The following is a 27,751-nucleotide window of genomic DNA, read 5'->3' on the forward strand; positions in this document are numbered from 1 at the left end:
CATATAAATGCACAATTGTTCTCAGCATTGCGCAACGATTACCATTGAATGGCTGTACGAATCGGTGGTGGAAGCAACCAGTCGCAACGCATTGGATGTCACTGCGTCTTAGAAATATTTGTACAATTGGAAGTTTCCTGAGCAGCTTGCATGAGGACAAAGTTGAAAGGATGATTTTAATGTTTATCTGAATAATTATGCGATTTGTAAATATTGGAGCTGTTGCGTCGACGATGATCGTTGCTTGGGCAACTTTTGCGTATAACTACGTACAGCCGCATATTCTGTGTGACCCACATACCAAATTCACCCCTAGGCGGTGAACACTTTGTACGAGAGCGTAAGAAAAAAAACAGTTTCTTGTTCCTATAGAATAACATTTTGTTCGACGTCGCAATCGTTTAAGGCACTTTAAATTTTAAAACCAATAATAACGTTAAATGGAGGCGAATGAGGAAGGATGAAACGCTAAAAACTGCTAAAAAAATGGAGAAAACTGCGAGATTGAAATAAGTTAGGGTCGGAAAGGGGGACGATGGATGAGAGCGAGCCGGCCCTTTCTGGGGCGGCATTTTGGAAGGTCATGACCCCCGGCGAGGTTACGGGCGTCGGCTGAAGAAATGCCCTCGGGGCGACCTGTTCTGTGTTGTTGGAGTAATAGTGGAACAAGCGAGACATCGTGGCATTATAAAAGGCAAATGGTGAGGCCGGTAGTAATGTGGCGATAATAAGAGGGAGAAGAAAAATTTGCCGCTCGGTCGTCTCTCAACATGTTCGCGGTATACGAATGTGTCGATTTTTCATTACGGTTACACCGTCTATCGAACGCGCAAGCGCAAATTATTCCGGTTTCGCCGGGGCTCTGCGTCGGGGAGAAAGTACTTAAAGACGTCCAGATTTCATACTCAAAAGGCCACTGTTCGTCGGACTTCCATGGCACGCGCTACTTTTTATCCATCCTTTGAATGCTGGCTTCCTTCCGTTACTTCGTATTTGACAGTTTGATATAACATATTTATATCGTCCATAGGAAACATTGAGTTTTGATGAAAGGTGAAGCGCAGTATTCGTACCAAGCGATGTTCCATCATTTTCTATGTAAATTTAAATCATAAAACAGCGATTAGTGGATCAATATATTGGAGGAATAAATAATCGAATATTTTGAAAAATCATTTGGTTTTGGGCGTTGGATTGTTTCACAATTAAGCAGGAATGAGTGCGTGAAAAATTTGAAGAGACACAGTTTTAGATATTAATGTTGAGTGACATTTTTAACGATCGGGAAGAATCGCTTGAGCTGAAATGATACGACGCAACAAACTTCCTTAAATTAAGGAACCGAGAAAGAGATAAACCAGTGAGATGGAAGATTCAGAAGTACAGGAAGGTGAACTCAGAGATGAGGTCGGTTGTTTGAAATTCTCACCTCCGCCCATGAAGAAATCCGACACCAGAGACAGTATTTCGTCGATCGATAGCGACGTCAGTTTATCGTTCGATCGAAGGGGCTCAAAGGGCGAAGAGGCCGATGCCGATTTCTCGGACAGTGGAAGCTCCGAATTGGAAAACACTGAATCTGCACTCATAGCTTCCATGCAACGGATCAACTCTCAAGGGAAACTTCAACAACGGCACAAGACGAAAAACAATTGTAACAACGTTAAAAAAAGTTCTGAAAGCAATGCAACGCCGGCAGAATCTGCCGAAATATGTCAAAACGAGATGACACACGGTAGTGATAAAAACAGTGAAATTGACCAGGCAACACCGGTTACTGGGGAAAACACGGTCAACCGGAAAACTACTGATGAAGAGGATGATGAAGAAGTACCACAGTGCAGTGAGGAATTAGCTGAAAAAATAGCCGCTCAGGTTGAATTTTACTTCAGTGATGAAAACATTTTGAAGGATGCCTTCCTTCTCAAACATGTGAAAAGAAATAAAGAGGGGTACGTACACGTGTTACTTTATGCTCTATTGAATCTGTGGGAGAGACCTGGAGACACCTGAATCTGGGTGCTTGGCCACTTTCGGTTAGCACTCAATAAATTCAACGAATTCACAACAGATTCAGAGCCCTTGAAATAACTTCAGGTTCGAAGCGAGCTGCATAAAGTCTGGAACAAATAAATCATTTTAGTTGCACCATTCGCTATTTTGGTGACATCATAAATGTTTTCATTAACGATATACATTTCCACCATGTCGAGGGAAAAATCAATCATTCTTGGAAAACTTTGCATTTTTCAAAAGAGCCTGAACTTCTAAACTCAACACCAATAAATGCACTAAAACTATTATTTTTTCTGATAATAAATTTAATGAAAAAAAAATGATAATTTACCTTCTATGACGACTGAACAGAATGATCGATTATTGCAATTCTTTATGAGGAATAACGAAATAATTTTTTTTAACAAAACTAGATACGTATCGCTCAAGCTGATCTCAAGTTTCAAACGAGTAAAACATCTCAATCGGGACTGGAGAATAGTGGGGAATGCCTTGAGAACTAAATCAACGAAGCTCGAGGTGAACGAACAGGGCACCAAGCTGAGAAGACGTGATCCGCTGCCGCCCTACGATCAGACAATGCCCTCCAGGACCATACTCGCTGCTAAATTACCGCTCGAAAAATTATCCATCGAATCAGTTGCTGAATTGTTCAGTCAATGCGGCGAGATAGTGCTCATTAGAGTTCTTCGGCCTGGAAATCCCATGCCAACGGAGGTAAGATCAGTGCATTTTCGATAGGAAAATTTATTCTTCACTAGAAACGTTCGAGTCAACGTTGTCCATATTTTTCGTGTCAGGTCCGTCAAGCAATCGCCAAGCGTTCGGAACTCGCAGGCAGCGAAGAATGTGCTCTTGTAGAATTCACTGATTCCGCAGCTGCTCGAGCTGCTATGAGGCTCTCTTTGGGTGATGCGCAAATCTATGAATTGCAGCAATCCTCAAATACCGATAAAAAAAGAAAGCAAGTCGTTCAGAGACAAGCAGCTCAGCATCCAAGTGTACCAGCTACGAAGAAAACCGTGCATACAACAATGCCGAGAGAAAATACGTATAATTCGTCGAGCTGTGCCAGTGGCTCCGAAGCAGAGGATCCTCGAATCATGAGAAATGGAAAGCACCCGAAATCGCATACATCTTGCCATCATATAGCTTTTGCGCCTACCACTGGCCATAGCTTCCGAGGTAGGTTTTGGAAAGATGCTTTTCGTTGCAAGCTTCGTAACACGTGCTTCTGCATTTAAAGATTGTGATCCGTGTATGGAGGTCATGAAAAACACTGAAATAGGAAAAAAAATTTAAATCCAATATCGCTTGATGTTGTCAACTTCGTTTCTATATTGAGCGGTGCATGCCTTTTGCTGATCAAAACTAAGCCAATACCATAACGAAGAGCTTGTTCGAGGTAGAAACATGGTTAGAACGAAAGTTTTTGTCACCACAACTGTTGCGGAAGACTCAAGACTAGAGCTAGTTGATAAACAATATCGTGCTCAATGTAGTTGCTCATTTGAAATGCTAATCACATTATACAGGTCTGCCCACACCGGAAGCATGGTTAACACGTCGACTTTCCTCCTGTGCCGTAACAGGTGTCGAGAACACGGGTAACGGTGTAATACTGAGACGACTCTCATCGTGTTCTGGATCTGGTTCGAGTTCGGATACTGGCAGTTATTCAAATAGACGTTTCTCGTCGTGTTCCTCCGGCATGGAAAATGGCTGCGTTCCTTCAGGGCTGTATGATCCATACATGACGCATCCGGGATCTCACAATGGACCCCAAATGTATCCCACGGTCGGTTATTACACCCCAGGAAGAAGATTTTCCTGTTGCTCGGCGTCAGGATCTGTTCCTGGATCACCAACACCTGGATATGGTTATGGTTACGAGTATACGAATTCAAACAATTTCTATGGTCAAACGGGACGTCGTGGATCTGCTGACTGTGGCCCATTTCTACGGAGACTTTCCTCATGCAGCAGGGACTCGGGATTCTTTGATCAAAATAATCGAAGATTGTCTTCTTGCTCCTCAAGCTCGGACTCTTGTTCAGGATCATTCCGACCTCGCAGTAACAGCAGTTTTCTCTTGATGGCTCATCTCCCTGAAAACGTCACTAGAATGCCCTCTGGACCAGACGGTACACGTGGCTTTGGTCGACCACTTCCAAATGTCAACAGCGATCATCGTAGTGCAACGCAATGTGCATCTACCATTCAATCATCGTGCCAATGATCTCCTCTCATGTTTCTGGTTAAGTGTAATATCAACATTTCAAGACTGATGCAGAGACAATAATAATTTGAACGCAGAGTTCGTGTCATCCGTCCTAGTAAATATGTTACCTTTAAGGCTCAATGTAAATAGCTAATAGCTGTAAATGGGTGCCGAAAATCATTATTTATATAAATCCTGAAAACACTCAGCAGAATGATTCATCCTTATCAGTATAAGAAAAATGAGGCTTGTGTATTCCATGTATTAAATCAATCTGAGTTCGCTATCGATTTTTTTGAACAATCCTTTCATGATGCGTGACTAGTATTTCAGGTTCAGTCCTATCAAGGATTTTCGATCCAGCGTCTACCGCTTATTGTCGAACACGAAACAAATTTTCATACGGTTCAATTTATTTTTTGAATTATATTTCAGCGCATGCGTCAAACGCATGCGTCGTTGTGTCATATAACCTGAAAATTAAAAATTTTATGTTGCGGCTCCTAAGGCGACCAAACCGAATGAGTTGTTTCAGAAAATTTCAACTTCTGTTATTAGTTTTATCGTATCGGGTTAATGTTGGGATGATGATGAACCCTCTCTCTCTTTCTATTATTAAAAACTGATTAATTGAGTTATTGATGATTAACTTCTTTCACTTTTCACTAACCATTTTCATCATCATTTGATTGACACTGATTGACACGCCGCAACAGTTGTCAGTTCTGTGGGGATCATAACTTCTTCTTTTCCTTGATGGCCATCTCCCACAAATGGCATAGGGCATGTGCCACCGGATCATAACCTCACACACGTCAACATGACGTATGACGTGCAACTCTGAAAACAAGTCTCGGATGTTTATCCAGTAATCCATTCGAATTCGTGACAGCTATAGTGACATTTAACCGACCGGAAATAGCGGCGGCGCCATTTTCGGCCACAGACCACGGGGAGAGAGAAAAGACCCTATACGGTTTTGAAGATCCCCATCCCCCCCTCTGGCGCGATTAGGCAAAAATCTAGGGTATTTTCGAAAAATCTTTGAAAAAATTAATTTCCAGAGCCGTGTCAGTGTAAGCACTCACTCTACCACCACGTTTTTGTTACGTCAATCACCGTACACGCTGGATTTGTGAAAAAGTTCAGTAGTAATATCATAACCATTTTAACTTAAAAAAATGGTTCGAAAATTGAAACATCATGAAAAGAAATTGCTAAAAAAAGTCGACTTTATTTCATGGCAAGCTGACAATAATTTACACGAGGTCAAAATCCTTAAACGTTATCGCCTACTTAAGCGAGAGGATTACACGAAGTGAGTAACTAAACTCTTGGAATAATAATATTTTTTTCATCGTTTAATGAGCATCGGTAATAAATACAATTATTAAATAAAGTCCAACTTGAAAAGAAAATTCATTGATTCATTTTCAAAGGTACAACAAACTGGCACGTGAAATTCGTGATGTTGGACAGAAAATCAAGGAACTGGATCCTGAACATCCATTTAGAATAGAACAAAGTGCAATGCTATTGGAGAAATTGTACATTATGGGCTTGATAGCTACAAAGTGGGATTTGTCGTTATGTCAAAAGGTTACAGCCAGTTCTTTCTGTAGAAGAAGATTGCCAATAGTTATGGTGCGAAACAAAATGAGTCAAGGTGTAAAAATGGCGACGCAACTTATTGAACAAGGTCATGTGAGAGTAGGAACAGAAGTTATCAAAGACCCAGCTTTTCTTGTCACAAGGTAAACTCATTTGACAAACTCTGTTTCTCTTCTGTAGCTTATCGCTCTCATTGACAATTATTCACAAGTCAAAAATTACATTTCAATAATGGCTCAGCTCTGCACGCAATTTGACCAAAATTTTCAATATTCAACTAGTTTTTAATTATCTGAAATATGAATTCATAAGAATAATTTCGAAGATTTATTAATAAATCAATCCATACCTAACAAATTTATTGATTGTTATTCTGAAAGCCGAGTAATATTTTCAAAATTTTTCCTATTTTTTTTAAGTGTAATTTGAAATTTTTAAATGACTGACATCATATTTTAGTACAAATATTTCTTTTCACACCCGGACTGTTTTCAAGTGAATGAATGAAAGCGTTCACAATAAATGCAGTCTCAAAATAATATAAATACAATTCCGCAAAGTAAGAGATTATGAATTCTATGGTATTTATGAATAATCAAACGATTTTTTTTGCTAAAAATCTAAATATGAAATGTCTCGAATTGCTAATTGATTTTTCAAATCACTTTCTACTACAGAAACTTAGAAGATTTCATCACATGGACGGATACATCAGCGATTAAGAAGCATGTTTTGGAATACAATGGATCAGTAAGTTTTCTTCATGAAGTACAGAGTGAGAACTTTTTCAATCCCTTTCGAAACTCATGGAAAATATGATTTTTTTCAGCGCGACGATTACGATATGCTATAAAACGGAGTTCACGAGCCGAAAGGAACTGTAAGATACAAAATGTGATCAAAAGGTCGAATAGACATAATTGTTATACTTTCCATGAGAAGTCCATCCAAAAGCTGAAGGAATGGATTGATCTCAGCAAAAGCTACTAAAAGAGTCGAGCTCGAATGCCCAAAACATATTTCACGGATGCTGCGGTACCACGAATCTATGAAACCTAATTACATATCAGCGTACATTTTTCAAGAGTCCATCGTTTGCGACAAATAAACAGCATATGAATGAATATTTTAAAACCCCACGAATAAAAAATGAAACTTCAGCGCACAATATTCTCGTTTTTATTGTTCCTGGTGGCGAAAAGTGAAAGCGACAAAGATCTTAGCCGATTTCTCATGATTCATTAGCGTGCATAACGATTTTCTTTTGGTCGCTACGAAAAAACTTTGAGTACAGTGAATTTTTTCGGAAAATGGTTTTGCCCAAATTAAAATTTTATACTTATTACAGAGAACGATTCAGAAATGGTACGTTGAGTTCTGCGCAAGCGCTGTTAAAGAATACGAGACCCAAATCAAATGCTATCTATCTCTGTTTCGCCTTCTATATATGGGCTTATTAAGGCGTCGTGACTGATCAAGTATGTCTATATTTCGGTCGGAACGCGCGTAAAACCGACGATGGCAGCGCAACAGTGAATAAACGGTAGTCACGAGTACTTCTAGGTGACTGGATTGATGGCGCTGTTTCCAACTTGACAGAGCGGAGACGCCGCGAAGTTAGGGCGCTTTACCAACGGTTGACGGCGACTCTTCTCTACTAGCCAAGCAGCCGCCGCTTTGTCCGGATAACGCGCGCACACATCGCACTGCATCGCACCACGCACCGGTTCTTCAAAGGCCAGCGCAGGATAGTCAGACAGAAGGAAATCTCAGAGCGAGGATCTCAACATCGTCCTTCGGCGTTCACGAGAACTCCAATAGGTGAGTACGTCTATTGATAACGTAATTTACCATTCTTTAACACGAATGGCCGATCGGCATTTCTCATTATGTTCTTTCCCGCTCTCCGTTATTTCGTCGCCCATATTATTTATGTTTACATTTTTCTTCCATTTCACGTTTATTTCGTTTTATTCAATCATGCTAGTAAATTAATTAACGACAGTACGAAGCTACTACGAGTGCGCGAGTGTTTTTTCGACCGAGTTACATGCGAAGAGTGTATCTCGCCTGCTTATATATATAGACACGCGGGATTTCTATGTGAAAAAAATAAGATATTTCAATTAAATTTTTGCTCTCGGTGCAAGAAGCTACCAATGGTTGAAACGAATTTTTTTTTCACTGCTAAGTCCGAAATATAGTGTGATTTGGTACGTTACTATCAGAAATTATTACGACTACGCGATGTCAGGATATATATATATATATATATATTTATTTTGTCCGGTTTGCTCCGTGTATCCATGGAACGGACGTGCGCCCGCGTCTTTCTCGACGATTTTTCGTTAATTCGACGCCGCTGTGAAGGGATCGCGCGGGCAAGCCAAGTGTGTGTTCACGGAACTTTTCTTCTGAACTTATTTTTTTATCTGTGATTTCATTAACGAGATTGTCGTTGCAATATTATTTTTCGAGTAACAAGTTGGCATAGGATTTCGTCGAACCGTTTATTGAAGATTGTTTCAATCGAGATGTAAGCGTGGAACGTATGTCTGTTACGTCGATTTTGTTGCTGGCGCGATCATGGCGTCGTGACGCTCAGCCCCCCTTCCCACTACCCAAATTTTGCCTAAAATTGTTGGTGGTGACCGTAATTTCGAGTTCTTGTTTAAAATTCGTCAGAGTTTAACATTTTTTCATTTTCAATGTTTGTCAGTTTCTATATTATTTATCGAAAATTGTCAATGAATATATATTGATACGGTGGGTGTTGTGTCAGGCGTCGTATATATTCGGGCATATTCGTCATTGGCGTCGTTGATGGACCACAATTTCGACGACACCCATATTTTTTTTTTCGTTGCTCCTTGCCTCAAAAAATGTTTTCATCACCAAATTATTTTCTTATTGATACTTCGACTCCCCATAATTTATTATTTTTTGTGCTTTATTTGTAACTTCTGTCAATCGACAGATCGTAAACTTGACTTCCTCCGTAGATTCTCACCAGGTTTACGTAGTAGAAGCGGGTGGTTACGTTGAGATGGCGACGCCACTGTAGCCGGCTCATCGTACCGGCCAAACGTGTCAGTTGGCTTTGAAAATGGCGGGTTTTTTCCCACCCGTTACTTCAATAACTTTAATTCACACCCAAATTCATAATCCATAGCTATCCTCATACTTTCCCAATGACTCATTATTTTTCTTTGAATATTTTTTTTAAATAAATACCCTAGAAATTGCGTTCCTTCGCGATTTTGCGCAATCGGCATTATGGCGGGACTTTATTGAAAATCTTTTATTTCTTTCTTTTTTCTTATTCCACTCGCAACAGCTACTATGAAAACAATGATTTATCGACGCGTTGCCATATTTTTTGCATAATCTACGGAATTAATTAGACACGAATGTAACCTCTTTTTGCAAATATGGCAAAGGCCTATTATGAACTCAAATACCATCATGTACTACACAGTGTTTGTGATTCCTGGGTAAAGGATAATTTTGAAAACGCAATTTTTCAACGTTTCGTGATATTCATCATGAGATTCACGAGAAAAATTGAAGGATTTTAAGTGGAAAGAGGGGACAGTCGAGCCTTCACTTGGACGCCACGCGACATTCACGAATTATTTTATTCCATATTTCCGATCTCGATTCTTATGACACCATTTTTCTTACTTACTATTCACAGCAATTTACGTTGTTTGAAAAATTGTTTTTTCCACTTTTCGTGAACGAAATACTCGTGTCGTTAGAAAGAAAAAGAATTCTCTTTGATTTTTTTTTCTGCCGGAATAAATACGCGTTTATATCAAGAGACTCGGTAGAGTTATTGTTGTCTCGCTCATAATGGCGGGAAGCGAATTCTGTCCAACGGCCGCAATCAGTTCTTCCTTTTCCCGAAGAGCGCGGTAAGAGGGGTAAGCGTCCCACATCACCCCTGTGAACTTTTGCCCCTCTATCACCTGCTCTGCGCGCCTTGTCGGCCTGCGAAACGGAATGAATTGATTGGTCGGCCGCAATAGAAAAGAAGAAAGGAGGGGAAAAGGCTTGCAATTGCCAAGTTGCAGACCACATCGGAGACCATATGAAAGCGTCAGGACGCTCAAATTTGCGAATGTCCGATAATTTTGTTGAGGAATTTCCGTTCCTCGTTTTATCCATTCGCCCAATGCTCGATATATCGTGTCTTTTATTTTTTAACAATTATTATCATCATCATAAAACCAACCAAGCAGCAAAAAAATGCAAATTCCGTATGAAAATCGATAATGGTCGTCATTCTTGCGGACTTGTGAATTCTCATGTATATATATATATATTTCAACAATCAAAATTCTTTAGTCCCAAATATGTCTAACCTCTCGAGCATTATGGCAATTTGTTTTCCGTTCATTATCGAATAGCTGATTGTTAAGAAAAATTGAATGATGAATATTGAAAATATGCATTGAAAAATGAATTTTGTTGATCAATCAGTATCGTTTAAATTTAATCTCTTACGTACGAGGCAAAATTCATATGAAATAAATATTTTAAATAAAGATTTTGAAGAGAAAAAAAATGTCGACCATAATTGTTTGGAATTTTTTTTTCTCAGTTGAATTAAAACACATAAGGAGTGTTACACATTTGGCTAATCAAATATGTCGGACGATGGTTCACCTGTGGTCGAAGAACAGAAGAAAAAGCGTGGTCGTCCAGCGAAAAATGCTGAAAAAAATGCAGATAAAGTAGTTAAAGAAAAAGACTCTGCGGTTGTTAAGGAACCTAAGAAGCGAGGGAGACAGCCAGCTGAGAAGAATAACAGTGTCTCACGTCCACCTAAATCCGATGATGACGAAGCACCGGCACCTGTCAAAAGAGGTAGAGGAAGGCCCAAAGGTTCGCACAAAAAAAAGGTACGCAATGCAACAAGTGAAATTTGTAACTATGGAACTGTCTGTTTTAAAAACTATGCTTACTATTGATATTACATACGGCAATCGAAACGCAAGAAAAATGAATTTTTATTGAACAAACTATTTGGTCTTGCGAAGCAAAATTGTTTCTCAATTTTTTAATTTTCTCTATATGAGCATATTATTATTATTAAAAAGTCCATACCATTATTGTAAAGTAGCAGGAAACGATCGACACATCTTTCTAACAATTAATTTATTCGCTCAAACTAGCTCCATGGTTGGGTAATTTCTATGTATTACTTTATATATTTATCCAGGCTGCACAAAAAGGCACCTCTGTACCCGGTCGTGGACGTGGTCGGCCAAAGAAGGTTGAAGAAAAACCAGAAAGTGCAGGCGAGGATGAAGATGAGCAGGACGAAGATGACGAAGAAGATGAGAATTGAGAAAGTGCGGAGGAGATTGAATAAAAGTAATAACAATAATTGGAAGGAAGAGGCGCGCATCGACGATGAAAACGAAATAACGATTGAAAAAGATAAAAAAATGAATTAATGAAAAAAAGTAGTCGAACACCCGACTAGAATCACTACAGCAGCAATCTGCATCGTCCCCCTTTAACAACGTACATCATAAAGTTACGGTTCATTTTTATATTATAATAATATAATAATAAGTCGCGTCAACCGTCACATTCTCATCGTCATCGCATGAAATTTGCTCGTGAATCGCATCGTCTCCGGATCCCGACGTTTTTTTTTCTGCGGGATCGAGAGATTTTGCGTGTGTGTGTGTTTTCTTTTCCTCGTCGATGTCGCGATTTACTATTGTACGCAATAAGTGACGATTCGGATCCTGTAAGAATATTAGACACACCAGAAACGACACTTTTTGTAACAAATCTGGAAAGGTATTTTCATTTTTTTTATTCTCTATAACTGTACACCGACGTGTTTTATCATTTTTACCGCGATTTAAACTAATATCAATAAAATTATCCACTTTTTCTATTACGTTGATTTTCATCGGTGCATACGAAATTCAATTTTCCGAGCGGTTTCCTTGTCACGGTCGAATTGAAAATGATAAAGTTATAACTCTGATAAATCAAAGAAAGAAAAAGATCATGCAAGGATTTCGACAATCGAAGAACCGACAAGAACTACTTTCCAAACGAAGTATGACAAAAAAAATGTAACTACTCAAAGATTTTCTTTCAACGACTAAAATTCGTTTAGCGAATATGACAAAAAAAATTAACGAATTAAACAAAAAAAGCGTAAAATCACATGAAAAAAAAAAAGAAAATTAAATAATAAGTAGGCTACTTGTCTTGTACGTTACGAGCGTGCGGAACACATCAACTACTTCGTATTGTGCGAATTTTTCGTAAGATCAATGAGAAAAAACTGATATGAATTACAAACAAAAAATTGGAAACGCACGGAAAACGATTGAAATGTGTCTAAAAAAAATATACAAAACAGAATGAGGTGAAATGTAACGAAAACCTGACTACGGGCCAGAGGTTAATAAATCTGACGTCCCGAAAACGCGACAGGCATACAAAACAGTGTGAATGTAAAATTTGTATCAAAGTAAATAAATTCACGAAATACTCTTATTTCTTTACCTTTTTTCCAACGGCGACTCGTACAGTTATCCAATTTATTTTTTAGTATACATTAAAAATCATTGAATTCATGAGAACACCTTATTCTCATGATATTTCAATTTTCATCGAAATTTTTCAGCATCATTAATCGCACTAACAATAAAAATAGTGTTTCAACAACTGTGGTGTTAAAACACTCCATACTACTAGAATTTTTTTAACTTTAATCTCGGTTCAAAAGTCCCTTATCCTATACCAAAACTATAACTGATTTTCATCAACGTCGGAGAAAATCTGTTGATCAAACATATTTGGACTTGAGCATGAGCTTCCGAGTGGCATACCCGCCATTTAGTTTGTTCATCGCGCATGCGTCATAGCCTTAAAATTAATTTTTCCTTTGAACAACGAACAAAAAGTGAGCAGCCTGTTTGCATTGAAACAATCGTCGACTATTCGATTTGTGAACATTACAAATGAAAAATACGCCAACGACTGGGAAAACTCATAATTTCTCTTATTTGTATCGCTTCTGCGTATAACCTTTCTTGTTTTCACCAAACCCTACCGGCCATCGCTTCAACCACACCTTTTCCGTTACTTCACCGTTCCTGTTCCTCTGTCACTCTTTTTCATGATGGTATTTTCACAGGGGGCTAAAAATGCTGAAAAGCCAGGCCAAGGGCGGTGATCGGGACCATCAGAAACTCAGCAGCTAATCAAGGCGATTGCGTGCACGATCGAATTCGATCTAGACAACTGAACCCAGCTATGCGTCATTTTGGGTGCTTTGTCGTTATCAATATCGAATACAATCATGCACATAAACGCACTTTCGTTCAGCGAACGCCACGCGAAGGCAGTGCACACGTCAAAGCGATCACCCATCCCGGAATTGATCTCGTTCGAGTTTATCGTGGAAGCCATACACCCACCGCTTATCAATTGTTGTCGGTCACTCGGAAAATTCAATCGACAGTCATGTAAATATACAAACTATATCGCAATCTGCTATATGGATATATACATGCCGATATACGTTAATGAAAATGAATAATTCTGACGCTAATTATATGATGTGAAAAGGAATTATCGCTCCGAAAATTTTTTCATTGCATCCCGAACGATTTCCGTGACAAACGGATAATACTGAAGCGTGCTGTCAAGTCGGGTGAAGACAGTCAAGACAGCGGGTGGTCGTGTACAGTCGATTTCATCATTGAAGGCCAACGAATGAGAAATTTCAGTTTCGAACGAGCCTGCTCGGCTACCTGCTACGTGTCTCCATATATTTCGGATGAAAAATCTATTTTTTGATACTGGCCGACGACCCTCCTCGTGCCTGTGAGTGGGCATTGCCCGTTTTACATCAAGAGACTCGGTAGAGTCTCGGGACAAGTACATTGATAGCTCTTTCGTCTGCCGTTCATTCATAAAATAAAAATTGACTTAAGAGTATGGATCAGTCGACTAACCTCACTTGAAATTTTCGAAATCGAAATTCTTTGACACAGTTTGACCGATTGAAAAAAGGCTCTGTCAGCCTACGCAGGACGATGGCAAAAATCGACTGACAGAGCCTTTTTTTAATCGGTCAAACTGTCAAAGAATTTCGATTTCGAAATTTGCAGCTATCTCTCTCGCACTCACGGTTGCGATATACCAACTGATCCATCCTCTTAATTTCAAGATGTAGAAAAGAGGCTTAATTAAGTCATCCTCCCCGATATACGAGGCACTTTTTTTGCTATCCCAATGTTTTAACGATTCGTTTAGTCAGGATGGTACATAGGCAGTAAATCGCGTATCTGATGCAATAAAATTCATACGTATAATACTGAATCCTTATAAACTTCCCAGTCGTCTAAGGTTACCTGTACTGCTCATAAAAAATATAGCTAGCTTTTATCGAATGAAAATTTACATTATTAGAAGGGGACAATTGAGCAACAGAAAAAGGTGCGAAAATTCCAATTTGAGTTAACAAAACTATGAACTTATAATTTGAAGATGATACACTGCGAACTTTACTATTGAGAAAAATTACATCGCCTTAATAATTAACGGAATACTCTCGCATTCACCGTTTCAGTTTTATAATTCAATGTTTATAGACAGGTGTGTGAAACAATAAATAGAACATCGTATGAATGCGTGGAAACACGTTCCGTAGACGAATAAAACGAACGTCCTGTTTAGTTTCGTGGGAAAAACCGAATGGGTGATTATCGTGAAGGGAGCACGAGAGCCCCCTTCAGCGTCGCCAACTCGTATCTAACTCTTGCTATTGTGAGACACACTCACCGCAATTGGATATAAAAAAATTGTGTAAGAATAAAAAGTTTGGTTCAATCTATGAAAGATATGGGGAGCTTAGGATCTGCGTTCACTCACAATTACTTGCTATAGAACATTAGAAATTACTTATTTTATTCAAATCCGATGATTTTTTTCCTATACTTGTGAAACCAGAGCAAATGTCCATGCTACGACACAGTAATCAAAGAGAAATTACATCAATTTTATCCAACTTTCAGATGGGAATGACAGAGACACTGACGACCGAACTAACGCTCATCAAGATCGAAAAATAATTATTTTAACAAATCGATCTTCCACTATTTTCACGGAAATGATGTATGCGAAAATGAAAAAACCAAGCTTGTGTATGGATTTTTACAGCGAGTTCGAGCGAAAAAACCGAAGTGCTAATAAGTAGATACCAGTGTGTTGTATAAGTTGGTCGTAGATATGATTTTTTACAATGATCGAATGTGAATTTATTATTTTTTGGCGAAGGATATTTTCATTGCGTGGGACGGGGTTATTTTGAAACCTTGAAGAGCGTCCTTGGCTGCACCGGACTGTACCTCGTTCTCAAACTCGACGAACGCTATGTCGTGACGATTCGGTACAAGACGTACTTCTTTAAAGCCGGGGAATTGATTGAACAACATCGAAAGCATCATTTCGCTTGTTTCGTCCGGTAAATTCGTGAGGAAGAGAATTTGATTAGGTGGCTGTTCCGGTACAGCAGTATTTATTATAGCCGCGTGTGGCGTTACGCTGCTCGGATGATAACCAGCCGTTTGCGAATTTTTCGACTGATCCTTCGAACGTTTTTTCGTTCGTTTTGGCTCCTCTTCCTGTAACGCTGGCATGCGCTTCGGTTTCTTTGGTCTTTCCGCGAACGTTCCCTTTATCTTTGCTATCACGTCGCTATCCGTTTTTGAATACTGTATCCTCTGTGAAACGATAGTACATGTTAACAATATTTTACAACACCCTCACCTACAAACAGGTTTACTTCTTAATTCGAGTGCAAATATTTAATTTACAACTGTGAAAACTCATTTACTGAATGTTTCTTCATTTCTGTGAATTTCATATAGATTTTTTTCTCATTACAACGCAAACAACTTAAGTCATTGCATAAATACTGTGTGGAATAAAAGCTTTGATAACATATTTTGTCAATTATATTGAATCGTTATAACGAAAGCTTGTGAATAAAAATAATTGAGAAATGCGATAGATCTTCTGCTTCTGTCAAAATTCTATCACTCCTCTCAGTTCTCATCAAATAAAAAATGAATTATAAAAAAATTATGCTATGCGAAAAACGAGCAAATCATTTGTTTCTCTAACACTGAGCAAGAAAAGTATATGTGTAATGAAAAAACCTCAATGCAAACATTCTAAATCGTAGAAACTGGTTTTTCAACAGACATTGCTATTTCAAAGTTTACGTCTTAACAGAATATGTCAAATTTTAATCCTGACTAAAACTTTCCAACGCATCTTACATATTCAAAATTGGATCCAAAAATATGGGGGAAATAAGGATTAGCAAAACAAAAATTGTCCGAATTTAGTAATATAAATTTAAAGCTTATGGGATAACATCTTCATTGATTTGGCACAGGGTTTCAATAATCATGACAGTTAATATTTCAAAACTAAACTTGGAGTCAAAGAAAAAATTGGTTATATATGCATAAACATTTAATACATTGAAAAAAGAAAAAACTTACCATTGGTTTGTCGTAAAATGGAAATCCTTGCATCGATCTGAGCGCATTTGTAGCACTAGCGATTTCTTTGAAAATCACAAAAGCTTGACCACGCATTTTCAATGTTTTTAGGGCAATAATGTCAAGTATTTGACCAAACTGTGAGAATATTGCATAAAGCGATTTCTTTAGCTCGTCTTTTTTAATCTTCTCATTAAGGTTGTTTATGTATATCGTATTATTTGGACGAATATCCATTGTGACTGCAATGAAAATATTCAATTATTTTACATAAAATTTTCAATGCGATCAAATAAATTGTATTAGAACCATTTGTATTCGCTAATGAGTAATTAAAACGAGTAAGAAAGCGATGCATCTCCAAAATAAAATGATCGGTAATATATTTTCAGCGAAAAACGACGCTTTAAACAGTGAGGTTGGAATGAACGAACAAGATCGGTAAAAATTCAACGCTCACGGTATGTGATTTGGTATAGAAACGCTTCTAGGAAAATTACTCATTCGATCACTGAAATAGAAAAATGTACTAATCATTAGAAAATTCTACAAAAAATAATTACTTTATATGTAATGGAACTCTCCAACGGAAAGTGGATTTATTCAAAAAGAAACGAAGTTATGTTTACAAACGCAAAACTTGGTTAGATTCAATTTTTTAGGTTATGCATAATGCCGTCCCGGCTTCTTATTACGCCGTGGTTTAAACTAATGCACATGAAGGTAAGGGTGATTCGTAAGATTCGTAATTTGCGTAATTTTATCTCAGTTCTCTAAAACAGCAGCAGAGGGACACAGTTCGCGGCGGTAGGGAGTAGATTGGCCGAAAATGGCCGCTGTCACTATTTCCGGTCGGCCAAAGTCACTAGCCGAAAAAAATGGGGTAAGATAGTTGTAGAAACAAGGCATAGATGTCGCAATAAGCTTTTTCGTCGATAAATTCGGAAATTACAGTCTGGGCGGCAGGGATTCTCATTCTCATATGAATTCATACGATAGATACGCATCCGAGACTTGTTTTGGCAGTTATACGTCATCTTGACATTTGAGGTTATGATCCCCAAAGTGTGTTGATGCAGTGATAGAACTTGTGATATATGAAATGGCAGGGTGTCAGTACATCACCGAGCAATTGGATCCGGCATTGTTCGCGTATATCTATTATCTATATATATATCTATATATCTATTATATACGCGAACAATGCCGGATCCAATTGCTCGGTGATGTACTGACACCCTGCCATTTCATATATCACAAGTTCTACGAAAAAATATCACCATCATCATTATTATTATTAAACACATATTAATCGCGTCATTGATAATAAACTCCTTCCACTTTTAACTAATTATTTTCATTCATGAATTTTACACTCCGCATGCATCAACACACTTTGGGGATCATAACCTTAAATGTCAAGATGACGTATAACTGCCAAAACAAGTCTCGGATGCATATCTATCGTATGAATTCATATGAGAATGAGAATCCCTGCCGCCGAAACTGTAATTTCCGAATTTATCGACGAAAAAGCTTATTGCGACATCTGTGCCTTGTTTCTACAACTATCTTACCCCATTTTTTTCGGCTAGTGACTTTGGCCGACCGGAAATAGTGACAGCGGCCATTTTCGGCCAATCTACTCCCTACCCTCGCCAGATAAGCTACCTAGAAGTTGGAACAACCCGCCCCTAGTCTACTTTTTGCCTCTGTCTCGTTTTTACGCCGAACCGCGGCGTGGTTGTTGCCTTGACGGTTGGCAGACGTGCCGAAGTAATAATAGGATGAGAGGAAGTTAGGTAGGAAAGGTAGAATTATGGTAGATGGTCGGTTAAGGGGATCCCTACGCCGAGTATAGGGATGAGGAAACCGATCTTTGGATTTCGTCTTCTGCAGTTTTGTGCTTTGTGACTATGCCATAAACCACATCCTAGATTATATTATTATATAAAAACGGAAGGCTAATTTACTTATGAGAAACGTCCCTGCGAGTCTCGACGGTTTGATCGCGTAGCGGCGAGATTAGGAAGCTGCGAATCGCCATAGAATAAAAAGGTTCATCATACATATATATGACATCGATGCTCGCTCGATCGTGCGCGTCGCGTTTATTCGCGTGTTATAAAATAATAAAAAAGTGTCTTACAAATTTCAACCCAGAAAAACTTAAAATTTACAAATAAGTTTTCCAATAATACATTTTTTTAGTGCACAATTCGTTCATTGGAAGTTTTGATAAATGCATCGACGCCTATAACAATTGTGAAAAGTGACAAACAACGATAGAAAATTGTATCGCAACGACATGTCGGAATGGGCGTGCTAACGCTATTAACTTGGAATACGTTCTATGACTAGATCGGAACTCGCTTTCTCGTGACTTAGAAAACATTATCGCGCGACGCTTGGCAGGCGAACGAAAAAATTGGAAAATCCTTAATCATCCTCAAAATGGTTAAAGGTAAGAGTTACCGGTTTTACGCTTCTTCATTCAAATTATATTCATTTGAATCATATTTACGGAGGTTATGTTTTGAAATGGAACGACTTGTGCTTTCCCAATGTTGAAAAAAAAAATTTGAAAATTGTGAGTGATTTCTGTCAAATCTGGTGTACTCGTGATTTGAGAAACATTCTTCTATCGATTTTATTGATTTTCGTGCAGAGTTTGAGTGAATTTTCACGATTTTTTGTATCAATTCGACTAGCTATATCTTCACAGCTCAATTAACTTATCCGAACGCCATTTTTTTTCTATTTCTGAACTATCCTTTCCCTTTTTACCTGTTTCTAATAATAGGCAGAAGAAAACGTGCTCCGACCTCTGGGTCCGGATACTCCAAAAATTCTGCATTCAACGGCACACTCAATTCTGTTGTTTCTCCTATGAGAAAAGAATCTAAATTGGATGGAACAGTAAAAGTTCATAATCAAAAATCTCCTGACATAGCACGAGGACGAACACGGCTAGAAAAATCACCCATTCGCATAACTTCCTTTTTTAGGGCTCAGGTGAGTAAAAGCTATTCTCATTTTTATTATTACCAACGACTGTGATCAGACTCTCACTGTAATAACAAAAATACCATCAATAAATTATTGTTGGCAATCAAATTAACTCATTGATATATAAAATTTCAAACTGAAAATTAATCAGAACTAAAAAAGTGTTGGTAACATAGGCAAATGTTATTAGAAATGGGTTTTTTTTAAAATAGGAACAACAGGAAAATGGAATTCTTGAAGTTAAAACTCTTAGGACCAAGCAAAACACTGAACTGCTTGGAGAAACAGAACATTACAATGGTGGAAATATCAAAGTGGAAGAACCTGTTGATGATCATTCAGAAATTAACGAGTTATTCAAAACAGATGGTTCGATGAATTTTTTAAAATTTGCAATAAAAACTTGGAATATCTTCTTACAACAAAATTTGTTAGAAGAAAAGTTGAATTAATGAAAAGTCATTATGTAATGTTAAAGAAACTCCGGTGGCTGTACCATGCCGGAATCCACCAACGCCTCATCGGATAAATATGCCAAATGTGCAACCAGACGATACTGACATTAAAGAAACAATCGACGAGGTTGAGAAAAAGTCCCCTCTCGTGCACTCCCCTATTCTGAGAATTGTCAAAAAACCAGCCGGTCGTGGACGAGGAAAACTGAAATATAATTCAAACATCGGACCTTGCACAGTCGATTCTACATTAGAATCCAAAACAAATCACAAAGTTTCAGAATATTTCCCTGTCAGGCGGAGCGTCAGAAAAAGCAAAAAAACAGTCCTTGAAGAAAAACAACGTGATCTTGAGAACAAAGTTGTTTGTCAGGTTGAAGATGGTTTGGAGGTAAACAAGAACTCGTTAAAAAAAAATTGTTTTTTGAAATTTTATTATCTTATTATTTTTTTGTTCAACCCAATCTCCAAGAATTGATTGAATCAATTGAATATTGCGTTTTTACCTTGTACTTCTAACTTTCTATAAATTGTTAATGAGCAACAAAATTTTCATGCATTTCAATGAACGTACTAAAATATTAACCGCAACATGTATTAAAGAGAACAGCTGTATTATAATTCCCTTGTTTTTTTGCTGCAGGTACGACACTTCGTAGGGAAAGGTCGAGGCGTAGTGACAACACGAACATTCAACAAAGGGGAGTTCGTCATCGAATACATCGGTGATTTAGTCGATCAAGTAACTGCGAAAAAGCGCGAAGCAATTTATGCTCAGGATCAAAACACTGGTTGTTACATGTATTATTTTCAGCATCGTGGTCAGCAGTACTGGTAAATTTTGAATATTTGTAGCCTCATATTCAGAGAAAAATAATAAGAAGCGACGGATTGAAAACGAGTCATTTTTTAAAGAATTCAACCTTCTAAATTACTCTGATTTACATTGCTCTGAGAAACGTTCCACACAGGCCTAATTTTGTCGACTAAATTTTTACATTAAAAAATGAAAAATTTGAATCGGATCGGAACAAAAAAGTGTGGATTCAATTAATAAGTAAATGTTTTTTTTCAGCGTGGACGCGACAGCAGAAACAGAAAAACTCGGTAGGTTAGTAAACCATTCTCGAAACGGAAACCTTATAGCTCGTGTCGTGGATGTCGCTTCAGTGCCCCATCTCGTACTCACTGCAAAAGAGGATATACCGATAGGAGTCGAGGTAACTTACGATTACGGCGACCGCAGTCGTGAAGCAATCCGCAATCATCCTTGGCTTGCGTTATAGTCAATATTCTCCGAATAACTTGATATTAAATTTAGTTTATTCTTCTGAGCATTATCAGGCTACTATTTTGTAGAGTCGTGTCCAAAATGTGAAATTGATCCAAACTGTAGTAACCTTTAAGAGAGTGAGCTTTTTAACTTTTTTTGCATTTCACTGAGATATTTTACACGAAAAAAGGTAGAAGCATGTTCAAAACATACAAGAACTCATTTATGATAGGGGTGTGTAAGAAAAATTGAATTTTTATCTTTTACAAAAAATATTACTTTAAAAGACAACACTTCGAATTGAAGAATCTTTCATTCCATTTAATAATTTCAGTTTAAATTTCAATTTATTTTCAATCTTTTTAAAAAAGCGCATATGATTGAAAAAAATAAAATTATTTTACACGTTTGAGAATCGAAATTTCACAATTTTTTGGGCACTATTATACCACGAAATTGTCCTTAATGCTCGAATGACTGACGACTGACGTGGTGGAGAAAAACAGTCGTGACTCTGTATAAATCATCATGAGGAATGCGTCTACTGCATAATTTTTATTCAAGTACGTTTAATTGAAGTCCCGGCGAATGTGTAACGAGAAAATAATTGAAAAAGGATAAAGATTTTATATTCACAGTATGAAGACGTACCTTTCAAAAGCCTCAAACTTTTATCATTTTGTTCATTCCCAATATAATGATAGATGAATGTCCCACCTTTTTCATTCCTATCGCCGTTACAAACGTAGAATCATCGTATTTTTTTTACGTAGGTTTAGTCCAACTTAAGTAGTAAATAACGCGCAAAGTCTTACTTTCTCGATTCCGATAGCAAAAGGAAGTACGGATTCGTCTTCGTGAAAAAAATTCTCATTTTTTCATATCTATACTGTATAATAGCAGATTTACCGGTACGAAAAATGCCTTGTCGCTAGATGTGTTCGCCCTCGTAACTGTCATTGAAAATTAACGGAAGAAAAAAATGCAAATCTCCGTGACAAATAATACTATTTTCGATATGACAGCAGAGTCGGGGACTAGAAATTTTATTTATTGAATAAATTATAATTAACAATAATAAAACCCGAGAATCACCCTTGTTAGAATAAAATTGGAATGAAAAAACTTTGACAACTGGTCTGAATTGGTCTTCGTTAAATATATTGTTTTTAATTTAACGTTATGAATTTTTATATTGCAATTCGAAAAAAGTAAACTTTCTCAATGACTCATCGTCGTTAGTCAGTAATCAATACAACTTTATTCAATGATTTTTCATGTGAACAGTACTAGTATTTGATTGAAAATATAATTAAAAATACGACATAATTAATAACATATGGAAATTTGCGTACGAGATAAATGTAGAAATTAATTTGATCGAGTAATTTGACTGTTTCCGAGACACGACAATTCGAATTTTTTTCTATCGCAATTGTCATGTTCTCCGTCTCTCTGTACTATTAAGCAGCTTACGGTACTCGGAGTTTCGAGTCTCGGTGATTAAATTAGTCCCTGAAGTAATTTAGACGATCGTCCAATGGAGTTCTTTCATTGCTAGACACTGCCAAAAAAGCAAGCAAAAACTAAAAAATGTATTAACGTGCTTCGTTTGACGATTCGAGGGTGTAGAGATTTTTATGTGACTACCGAAAAGACTGCCAAGCTTGTTTGTTAAGTTTCGTTGGTGAAACGTGAGTAATACGTGATGAAAAAGAGACGATTTTAAAAGTTTAAAATCTCACACCCTCCGTCATCGTTATCCTGTTGATTTTGTGCGTATTGTTTCATTTATGAACAAAAATGTAATCCCTTTAAATATAGCTATTCATATATAGAAAATTGTAAAAGTAAATCAATTAAGACTATTTTAAAACACACCTTGCCCTGTTTTCAAAATTCATCATTCACTATAAAACTCTGCGGTGAAAAACAATGAACAATTTCAACAAAGTTTTATGTAAATATTAAAATTAATTTATGCAGGAAAGTACCTTGAGAATCACACAAATTTGTTCACGATGGATCAAAGGTCAAATTCGATTTTTCTAATCATTTTATTGTCTTATCGTGTAATAGTTACAATCCCGATGTGTTTCTATTATTAAAATATTCTCCGTAAACTTTATCATTTTTTTTTTTACATTCACTACTTCCAGTAATGTTATCTGTAGTAAATTGGAGGATTGTAATGGCGCAATTGCCAAACAATGTATGTCTATACCTGCGTATATTTATATGGATATATGTATTGTCAACCCAGTAACGGAGCACCGATTTTCTGTCTTTTACGTTACAGCCCTTTGCGAATAAAGAACGATTGTATGAGATTTTTTCAGTTATGAACTCAATCAAAATATTCTTCCCTTACCTTATTGATATTCATGATGAAGGAAGTAAAAAAAAATGGACAAACATAATGTTTTATCCGTTTACCTGGAAGTGATCCTGTAATTTTCCAAACTCGATACATCTTGAATGATAACATATATGTCAGGAATTGCAGAAATTTTTACCATGAAGACTAAAATAACTCAAAGTGTCATAAAATTATTTAAAAGAACTGGGTCTCAATATCAATTGTTGAAGTTTTCATATTTGTCCATAACTCGATAAATTATCCGAAAAAAATCTTTTTCTCCTTTTGAGTTTAGATTTTTTCTTGTATTACTGATGAGAAAGCACCTATAAATTTATATATTGCAAAAAAGATTACACTGATTAAACTTTCCCTCCGACTTTTTAACCGGCGTCGGTTAGCATTGCGTCATCGTTCAATTTCATATTTTCCCCCATGACAGCCCAAATGGCGCTGCGATCGGATGATATTCGAGAGATGTGTCTGGTCTGGCTGGCCACAACTGCACGCATGTATGTACGTGATCGATGTCACGTGAAGGTCATAGGGTTAAGTAGCGATCAGTCTTCTCTCGGCAGCGATCAAGAGCACTTGTATCCCGTACTCTTTTACATATTTGAATTGCGATTTAATTCCAAAAACAAAAATGTCGCGCAAATTTTTCGTTGGCGGTAACTGGAAGATGAATGGAGTTAAGAAAGAGATCGATGAAATTGTCGCTTTTCTCAAAGCTGGACCACTCGACCCCAACGTTGGTGAGTACGGTTTCATACCTCATTCATTCGAAAATAAATAATTTCGAAAACACTTGTTTTATGTAGATTTATTTTATCTGGGAATTTTTGTTCTATTGTTAAACAACCTATTTATAGAGGTTGTCGTGGGTGTACCCTCGATCTATTTGGCATACGCAAAGAGCATTTTGCCAAGCACAATTGCTGTGAGCGCACAAAACGCGTACAAAGTACCCAAGGGCGCGTTCACCGGAGAAATAAGCCCGGCTATGCTTGTCGATAACGAAGTACCCTGGGTCATTCTTGGACATTCCGAACGCCGTAACGTTTTTGGTGAAAAAGACGAATTGATTGCCGAAAAAGTTGCCCACTGCCTCGAAGCTGGAGTCAAGGTAAAATATTCACAACAATAAAAATAGTTCTTTGAAAATTAATCGAAAATATTGTTAAATGGACTTGGAGTTATCTATTAATGGTATTTTCAGACGGCATAGATAATTTTTTCTGGTCAATTGAATCTCAGATTCTTCCATAGTTAAAAAAACTTGATGCACCGCTTATGACCTTTTTAGAATTTCAAGGTCATATTTTTCATTCAAAATGCTTCATTTGATTGTGTATTTCATTCCAAGTCTTATTTTTGTTGAGTGTTACAAGATCTGTTTTTCTTGTAAAATTTTCTTATCGTCAATCATTTGAAAGTCTGAAAAACAATTTTTTAACAGTAATTCTTTCGGTTGAAAATTTATAAGAATGGTAATAATCATGTTGTATTGCAAAAATGTAGTTTTTTTAAGCATATATGTGTAGGTGTATTCTTGATGTGGAATAATTGTTCGTCAATTTAAATTAATTGTTGCTCATCAACATGAATTTGTCGCTCATCAACATGAATTTATAATTACTTTGACTTGATTAACAAACTCAGTTTAGGTATACAGACGGATATACTATTTCACAGGAGGCTCTTTTGAAAGAGTTATTCACTGACATTGTTGATGTGACTTCATTATAATTTTTAGATTAATATTAACTCAAATTTAAAGAATGTAGCTTCGAATTTGAAGAAAATTGCTATTCTGAAATCTGAATAAGTTTCTATTGTTGTTTTTATTGATGCGTGTTGAAAAAATTGTATATGATTTCATAGATAATGCAATTATTGCACGAAATATGAAAAGATGATGAAGTTTGCATCATTATGAAATACCAAAATTTTGTTCTTGAACAGTACTGTTCCAGAGAGTTTACAATTTTTTACTACAAAAAGCAATTTTACGAATTTCCAAAAATGAAAATTCGGAAATATAATCGAATATGGAAGAATATCAATGAGGTCATATGGTGTTATGCGTTCGTATTTGAAGTGACGAAAATTTTATAATTTTCAGGTAATCGCGTGTATTGGTGAACTGTTGGAAGAACGGGAAGCAGGAAAAACAGAAGAAGTAGTGTTCCGTCAAACGAAAGCGATCGCGGACAAGATCAAATCCTGGGACAACGTTGTTCTCGCGTACGAACCTGTATGGGCGATTGGAACTGGAAAAACTGCCACACCGCAACAAGCTCAAGAAGTTCATGACAAATTGAGGGCGTGGTTCGCGAAAAACATAAGTCCTCAGGTCGCCGAATCTTTAAGAATTATTTACGGAGGTTCAGTCACAGCTGGCAACGCGAAAGATCTTGCCAAGGAAAAAGATATTGACGGGTTCCTCGTTGGCGGAGCTTCGTTAAAGCCAGATTTCGTACAAATTGTCAACGCTAAGCAATAAGCAACAAAATACTCAACAGGCAATATTTTATTGTCGCCCTCTATTCCCGTCATTTACAGTTCTCGAATATCGTTTAATGATTCTTTATCATCGTTACCACCGATATTGATTACATCCTTATAGTCAACGATCAAAGCAATGGCTAGTATGAGGAAACGCAAATTAATGTGCAGGAAAAAAATCATTAGGCTCTATCTGCCGCGAATGATTTTTATTGCCTCTGTGTATTGCGATCTATCATCGTAATTAGCGATAATTAATTTGATCTTTTCTTTTTCGTGAATCGTAAAGTTTGCAAGGCTCCTCGAGCCAGGGATCAGAATTACATGAACAAAAACTCAAAGCAATTAGCTCGATAAAGAAAAATATTTATGCTGAAATCCTCAGTTCTGTCGCGCATAATTTCAACGATTTTCTTTCTCTTTTAAAAATCCTTGACTATTTTATGAGAAGCATTTTTTGATTCTTTTTCTTTCTATCACTACCAACCTCTAGTCCTGGTGATTCAAGAGTGGCTTTCGAATGGAGGATCAATGAATTAAGATTATATCGTTGTTACTGCTGTTGTAATCTATAAAAATCATGTTACGTACAGATTATACTGTGACTTGATGAAATAAAACTCAAGTGCGCACAATACAAATGATTTATTTTTTTTTATCAATTTTTTCTTACATAATTTCGTTTTTTGGTGGATTTTTACTATTTATTTAACATTTTAGGGCTCATTCACTTGAGCATCCCTCGGGTCACAACACCTGCTGGGAAATCCAAATGACTCACAATGTTCAGGCCGTCTGCTTTTGTCCTTGCACATGCTATGTTTGTCAATGATTTAAAGGTTCGGGGCTCCCATATTGCCAAATCTACCAGAGTTTTCTTGTTTAGAAGAATGTCGCATCTACCCAAACCCACTAATAAAATGTAAGGCGTTATTCCATGCTCTTCACACGCTGCTGTCAGTCGCCACTGCCAAAGCTGAAATATATTTTATGTCATTCAAATGTGGAAAACGGAACAAACAAGATTCGTATTGACACATTGCTGATCTTGATTACAATAAGAATATGTTTGGAGTGAAATGAATAAGAAATAACTTTGAATATATAACATCTTCAAAGAGACATTGATTATTTTCTATTATTAAATCCATGGAAGTAGACTGTCAGAATCCTAGTCAAACAAAATATAAAAAAGTTGGAGTTACTGAAGAAAATACAAAACTTCCAAATGTTACTCATTTAACAAATGAAAATTTGGCAACAAATTTTTCTTGTACACCACTAATTTGAATTTTCTGAAAAATGTGTTATCTAAGTCGAATAAACTTTTCCAGAAAATTAATTATTTTTTTCAGAGATAATTCTTACCTCTTTCATTTGTAGTTTCTTCAATTTTCTGCCAATTGTTGCATTTGTCAGAGCACGATGTACAGCACGAATTGCATTTGTGTAACAATTTCTCCGACGACCTGCAAAATGCTAGAAAAAAATGACGTGAAAAATGGTATAAACTATATAAATATAAAAGTAAAAAATCTGAAACGAAGAAGAATTTTACAACATACTTGAGCAATCCGAAAAATCTTTCTTTTTCTCCAAAATTCATCGGGTCCCCTGTTCCGGGCGAAAAGTGTAAGTGAACGGAAAACCATTGTTCAAAATTAACACGAATGTGTTAATTGACAATCAATCTTATTACTTTGTTGAATTATTTCTGACCGGCGAAGTGTGAAATTCGCG

At 37.0% G+C, this 27,751-nt stretch overlaps 7 protein-coding genes and 1 long non-coding RNA gene across 10 annotated transcripts; 6 read left to right on the forward strand and 2 right to left on the reverse strand.

The window, feature by feature from the left end:
- The first annotated feature begins 899 nt into the window (after positions 1–899).
- Positions 900–4,527, forward strand: Achl (La ribonucleoprotein translational regulator Achilles). Of its 2 annotated transcripts, none has more exons than XM_043410572.1 (4): positions 900–1,952; positions 2,430–2,733; positions 2,817–3,201; positions 3,552–4,527. In XM_043410572.1, the coding sequence occupies exons 1-4, from the start codon at positions 1,366–1,368 to the stop codon at positions 4,253–4,255; spliced, it is 1,980 nt and encodes a 659-aa protein (XP_043266507.1). In that variant the 5' UTR covers positions 900–1,365; the 3' UTR covers positions 4,256–4,527. The 2 variants fall into 2 exon arrangements, with proteins under 2 accessions (XP_043266507.1, XP_043266508.1); XM_043410573.1 differs by having other exon boundaries at positions 901–1,952; positions 3,609–4,527.
- A 140-nt stretch (positions 4,528–4,667) lies between these two features.
- On the forward strand, positions 4,668–7,016 carry LOC122405640 (U3 small nucleolar ribonucleoprotein protein IMP3). Its single transcript, XM_043410575.1, has 4 exons — positions 4,668–5,555; positions 5,677–5,991; positions 6,526–6,598; positions 6,678–7,016. The coding sequence occupies exons 1-4, from the start codon at positions 5,419–5,421 to the stop codon at positions 6,699–6,701; spliced, it is 549 nt and encodes a 182-aa protein (XP_043266510.1). The 5' UTR covers positions 4,668–5,418; the 3' UTR covers positions 6,702–7,016.
- A 473-nt stretch (positions 7,017–7,489) lies between these two features.
- On the forward strand, positions 7,490–12,382 carry LOC122405641 (chromosomal protein D1-like). Of its 2 annotated transcripts, none has more exons than XM_043410576.1 (3): positions 7,490–7,669; positions 10,455–10,755; positions 11,076–12,382. In XM_043410576.1, the coding sequence occupies exons 2-3, from the start codon at positions 10,501–10,503 to the stop codon at positions 11,202–11,204; spliced, it is 384 nt and encodes a 127-aa protein (XP_043266511.1). In that variant the 5' UTR covers positions 7,490–7,669; positions 10,455–10,500; the 3' UTR covers positions 11,205–12,382. The 2 variants fall into 2 exon arrangements, with proteins under 2 accessions (XP_043266511.1, XP_043266512.1); XM_043410577.1 differs by lacking the exon at positions 7,490–7,669 and adding an exon at positions 8,229–8,384.
- Positions 12,383–12,779: 397 nt separating this feature from the next.
- LOC122405642 (uncharacterized) lies at positions 12,780–15,156 on the forward strand. Its single transcript, XR_006259794.1, has 3 exons — positions 12,780–13,356; positions 13,529–13,717; positions 14,911–15,156. It is a non-coding gene; the product is annotated as an uncharacterized lncRNA (long non-coding RNA).
- Positions 14,787–17,129, reverse strand: snf (U1 small nuclear ribonucleoprotein A snf). Its single transcript, XM_043410574.1, has 3 exons — positions 16,971–17,129; positions 16,408–16,649; positions 14,787–15,618 (listed from the first exon to the last, which is right to left on the reverse strand). The coding sequence occupies exons 2-3, from the start codon at positions 16,642–16,644 to the stop codon at positions 15,157–15,159; spliced, it is 699 nt and encodes a 232-aa protein (XP_043266509.1). The 5' UTR covers positions 16,645–16,649; positions 16,971–17,129; the 3' UTR covers positions 14,787–15,156.
- A 1,344-nt stretch (positions 17,130–18,473) lies between these two features.
- Positions 18,474–23,474, forward strand: Set8 (SET domain containing 8). Its single transcript, XM_043434208.1, has 6 exons — positions 18,474–18,871; positions 19,211–19,422; positions 19,629–19,785; positions 19,895–20,262; positions 20,515–20,705; positions 20,947–23,474. Exons 1-6 carry the CDS (start codon positions 18,862–18,864, stop codon positions 21,155–21,157), a joined length of 1,149 nt encoding a protein of 382 aa, XP_043290143.1. The 5' UTR covers positions 18,474–18,861; the 3' UTR covers positions 21,158–23,474.
- Positions 23,475–24,050: 576 nt separating this feature from the next.
- On the forward strand, positions 24,051–26,648 carry Tpi (triose phosphate isomerase). Its single transcript, XM_043434209.1, has 3 exons — positions 24,051–24,258; positions 24,376–24,629; positions 25,629–26,648. Exons 1-3 carry the CDS (start codon positions 24,150–24,152, stop codon positions 26,007–26,009), a joined length of 744 nt encoding a protein of 247 aa, XP_043290144.1. The 5' UTR covers positions 24,051–24,149; the 3' UTR covers positions 26,010–26,648.
- On the reverse strand, positions 26,642–27,718 carry mRpL20 (mitochondrial ribosomal protein L20). Its single transcript, XM_043434211.1, has 3 exons — positions 27,577–27,718; positions 27,380–27,490; positions 26,642–26,987 (listed from the first exon to the last, which is right to left on the reverse strand). Exons 1-3 carry the CDS (start codon positions 27,661–27,663, stop codon positions 26,739–26,741), a joined length of 447 nt encoding a protein of 148 aa, XP_043290146.1. The 5' UTR covers positions 27,664–27,718; the 3' UTR covers positions 26,642–26,738.
- Between the last annotated feature and the right edge of the window lie 33 nt (positions 27,719–27,751).

This window comes from Venturia canescens, chromosome 1 (assembly GCF_019457755.1).
Source record: "Venturia canescens isolate UGA chromosome 1, ASM1945775v1, whole genome shotgun sequence".
NCBI lineage: Eukaryota > Metazoa > Arthropoda > Insecta > Hymenoptera > Ichneumonidae > Venturia > Venturia canescens.

Excerpts from the sequence above, each read along its gene's own strand:
- snf (XM_043410574.1), bottom strand. The coding sequence starts at position 16,644 with ATGGATATTCGTCCAAATAATACGATATACATAAACAACCTTAATGAG. Across the intron at positions 15,619-16,407 it reads CATTTTACGACAAACCAATG|AGGATACAGTATTCAAAAAC; the intron begins GTAAGTTTTTTC and ends ATCGTTTCACAG.
- mRpL20 (XM_043434211.1), bottom strand. The coding sequence starts at position 27,663 with ATGGTTTTCCGTTCACTTACACTTTTCGCCCGGAACAGGGGACCCGAT. Across the intron at positions 27,491-27,576 it reads AGATTTTTCGGATTGCTCAA|CATTTTGCAGGTCGTCGGAG; the intron begins GTATGTTGTAAA and ends ATTTTTTTCTAG. Across the intron at positions 26,988-27,379 it reads AGAAACTACAAATGAAAGAG|CTTTGGCAGTGGCGACTGAC; the intron begins GTAAGAATTATC and ends AATATATTTCAG.
- Set8 (XM_043434208.1), top strand. Across the intron at positions 19,423-19,628 it reads CTTCCTTTTTTAGGGCTCAG|GAACAACAGGAAAATGGAAT; the intron begins GTGAGTAAAAGC and ends TTTTTAAAATAG. Across the intron at positions 19,786-19,894 it reads CGAGTTATTCAAAACAGATG|AAACTCCGGTGGCTGTACCA; the intron begins GTTCGATGAATT and ends GTAATGTTAAAG.
- LOC122405641 (XM_043410576.1), top strand. The coding sequence starts at position 10,501 with ATGTCGGACGATGGTTCACCTGTGGTCGAAGAACAGAAGAAAAAGCGT. Across the intron at positions 10,756-11,075 it reads AAGGTTCGCACAAAAAAAAG|GCTGCACAAAAAGGCACCTC; the intron begins GTACGCAATGCA and ends ATATTTATCCAG.
- Tpi (XM_043434209.1), top strand. The coding sequence starts at position 24,150 with ATGTCGCGCAAATTTTTCGTTGGCGGTAACTGGAAGATGAATGGAGTT. Across the intron at positions 24,259-24,375 it reads ACCACTCGACCCCAACGTTG|AGGTTGTCGTGGGTGTACCC; the intron begins GTGAGTACGGTT and ends ACCTATTTATAG. Across the intron at positions 24,630-25,628 it reads GCCTCGAAGCTGGAGTCAAG|GTAATCGCGTGTATTGGTGA; the intron begins GTAAAATATTCA and ends TATAATTTTCAG.
- LOC122405640 (XM_043410575.1), top strand. The coding sequence starts at position 5,419 with ATGGTTCGAAAATTGAAACATCATGAAAAGAAATTGCTAAAAAAAGTC. Across the intron at positions 5,992-6,525 it reads CCAGCTTTTCTTGTCACAAG|AAACTTAGAAGATTTCATCA; the intron begins GTAAACTCATTT and ends TTTCTACTACAG. Across the intron at positions 6,599-6,677 it reads TTTTGGAATACAATGGATCA|CGCGACGATTACGATATGCT; the intron begins GTAAGTTTTCTT and ends GATTTTTTTCAG.
- Achl (XM_043410572.1), top strand. The coding sequence starts at position 1,366 with ATGGAAGATTCAGAAGTACAGGAAGGTGAACTCAGAGATGAGGTCGGT. Across the intron at positions 2,734-2,816 it reads GAAATCCCATGCCAACGGAG|GTCCGTCAAGCAATCGCCAA; the intron begins GTAAGATCAGTG and ends TTTTCGTGTCAG. Across the intron at positions 3,202-3,551 it reads CACTGGCCATAGCTTCCGAG|GTCTGCCCACACCGGAAGCA; the intron begins GTAGGTTTTGGA and ends CACATTATACAG.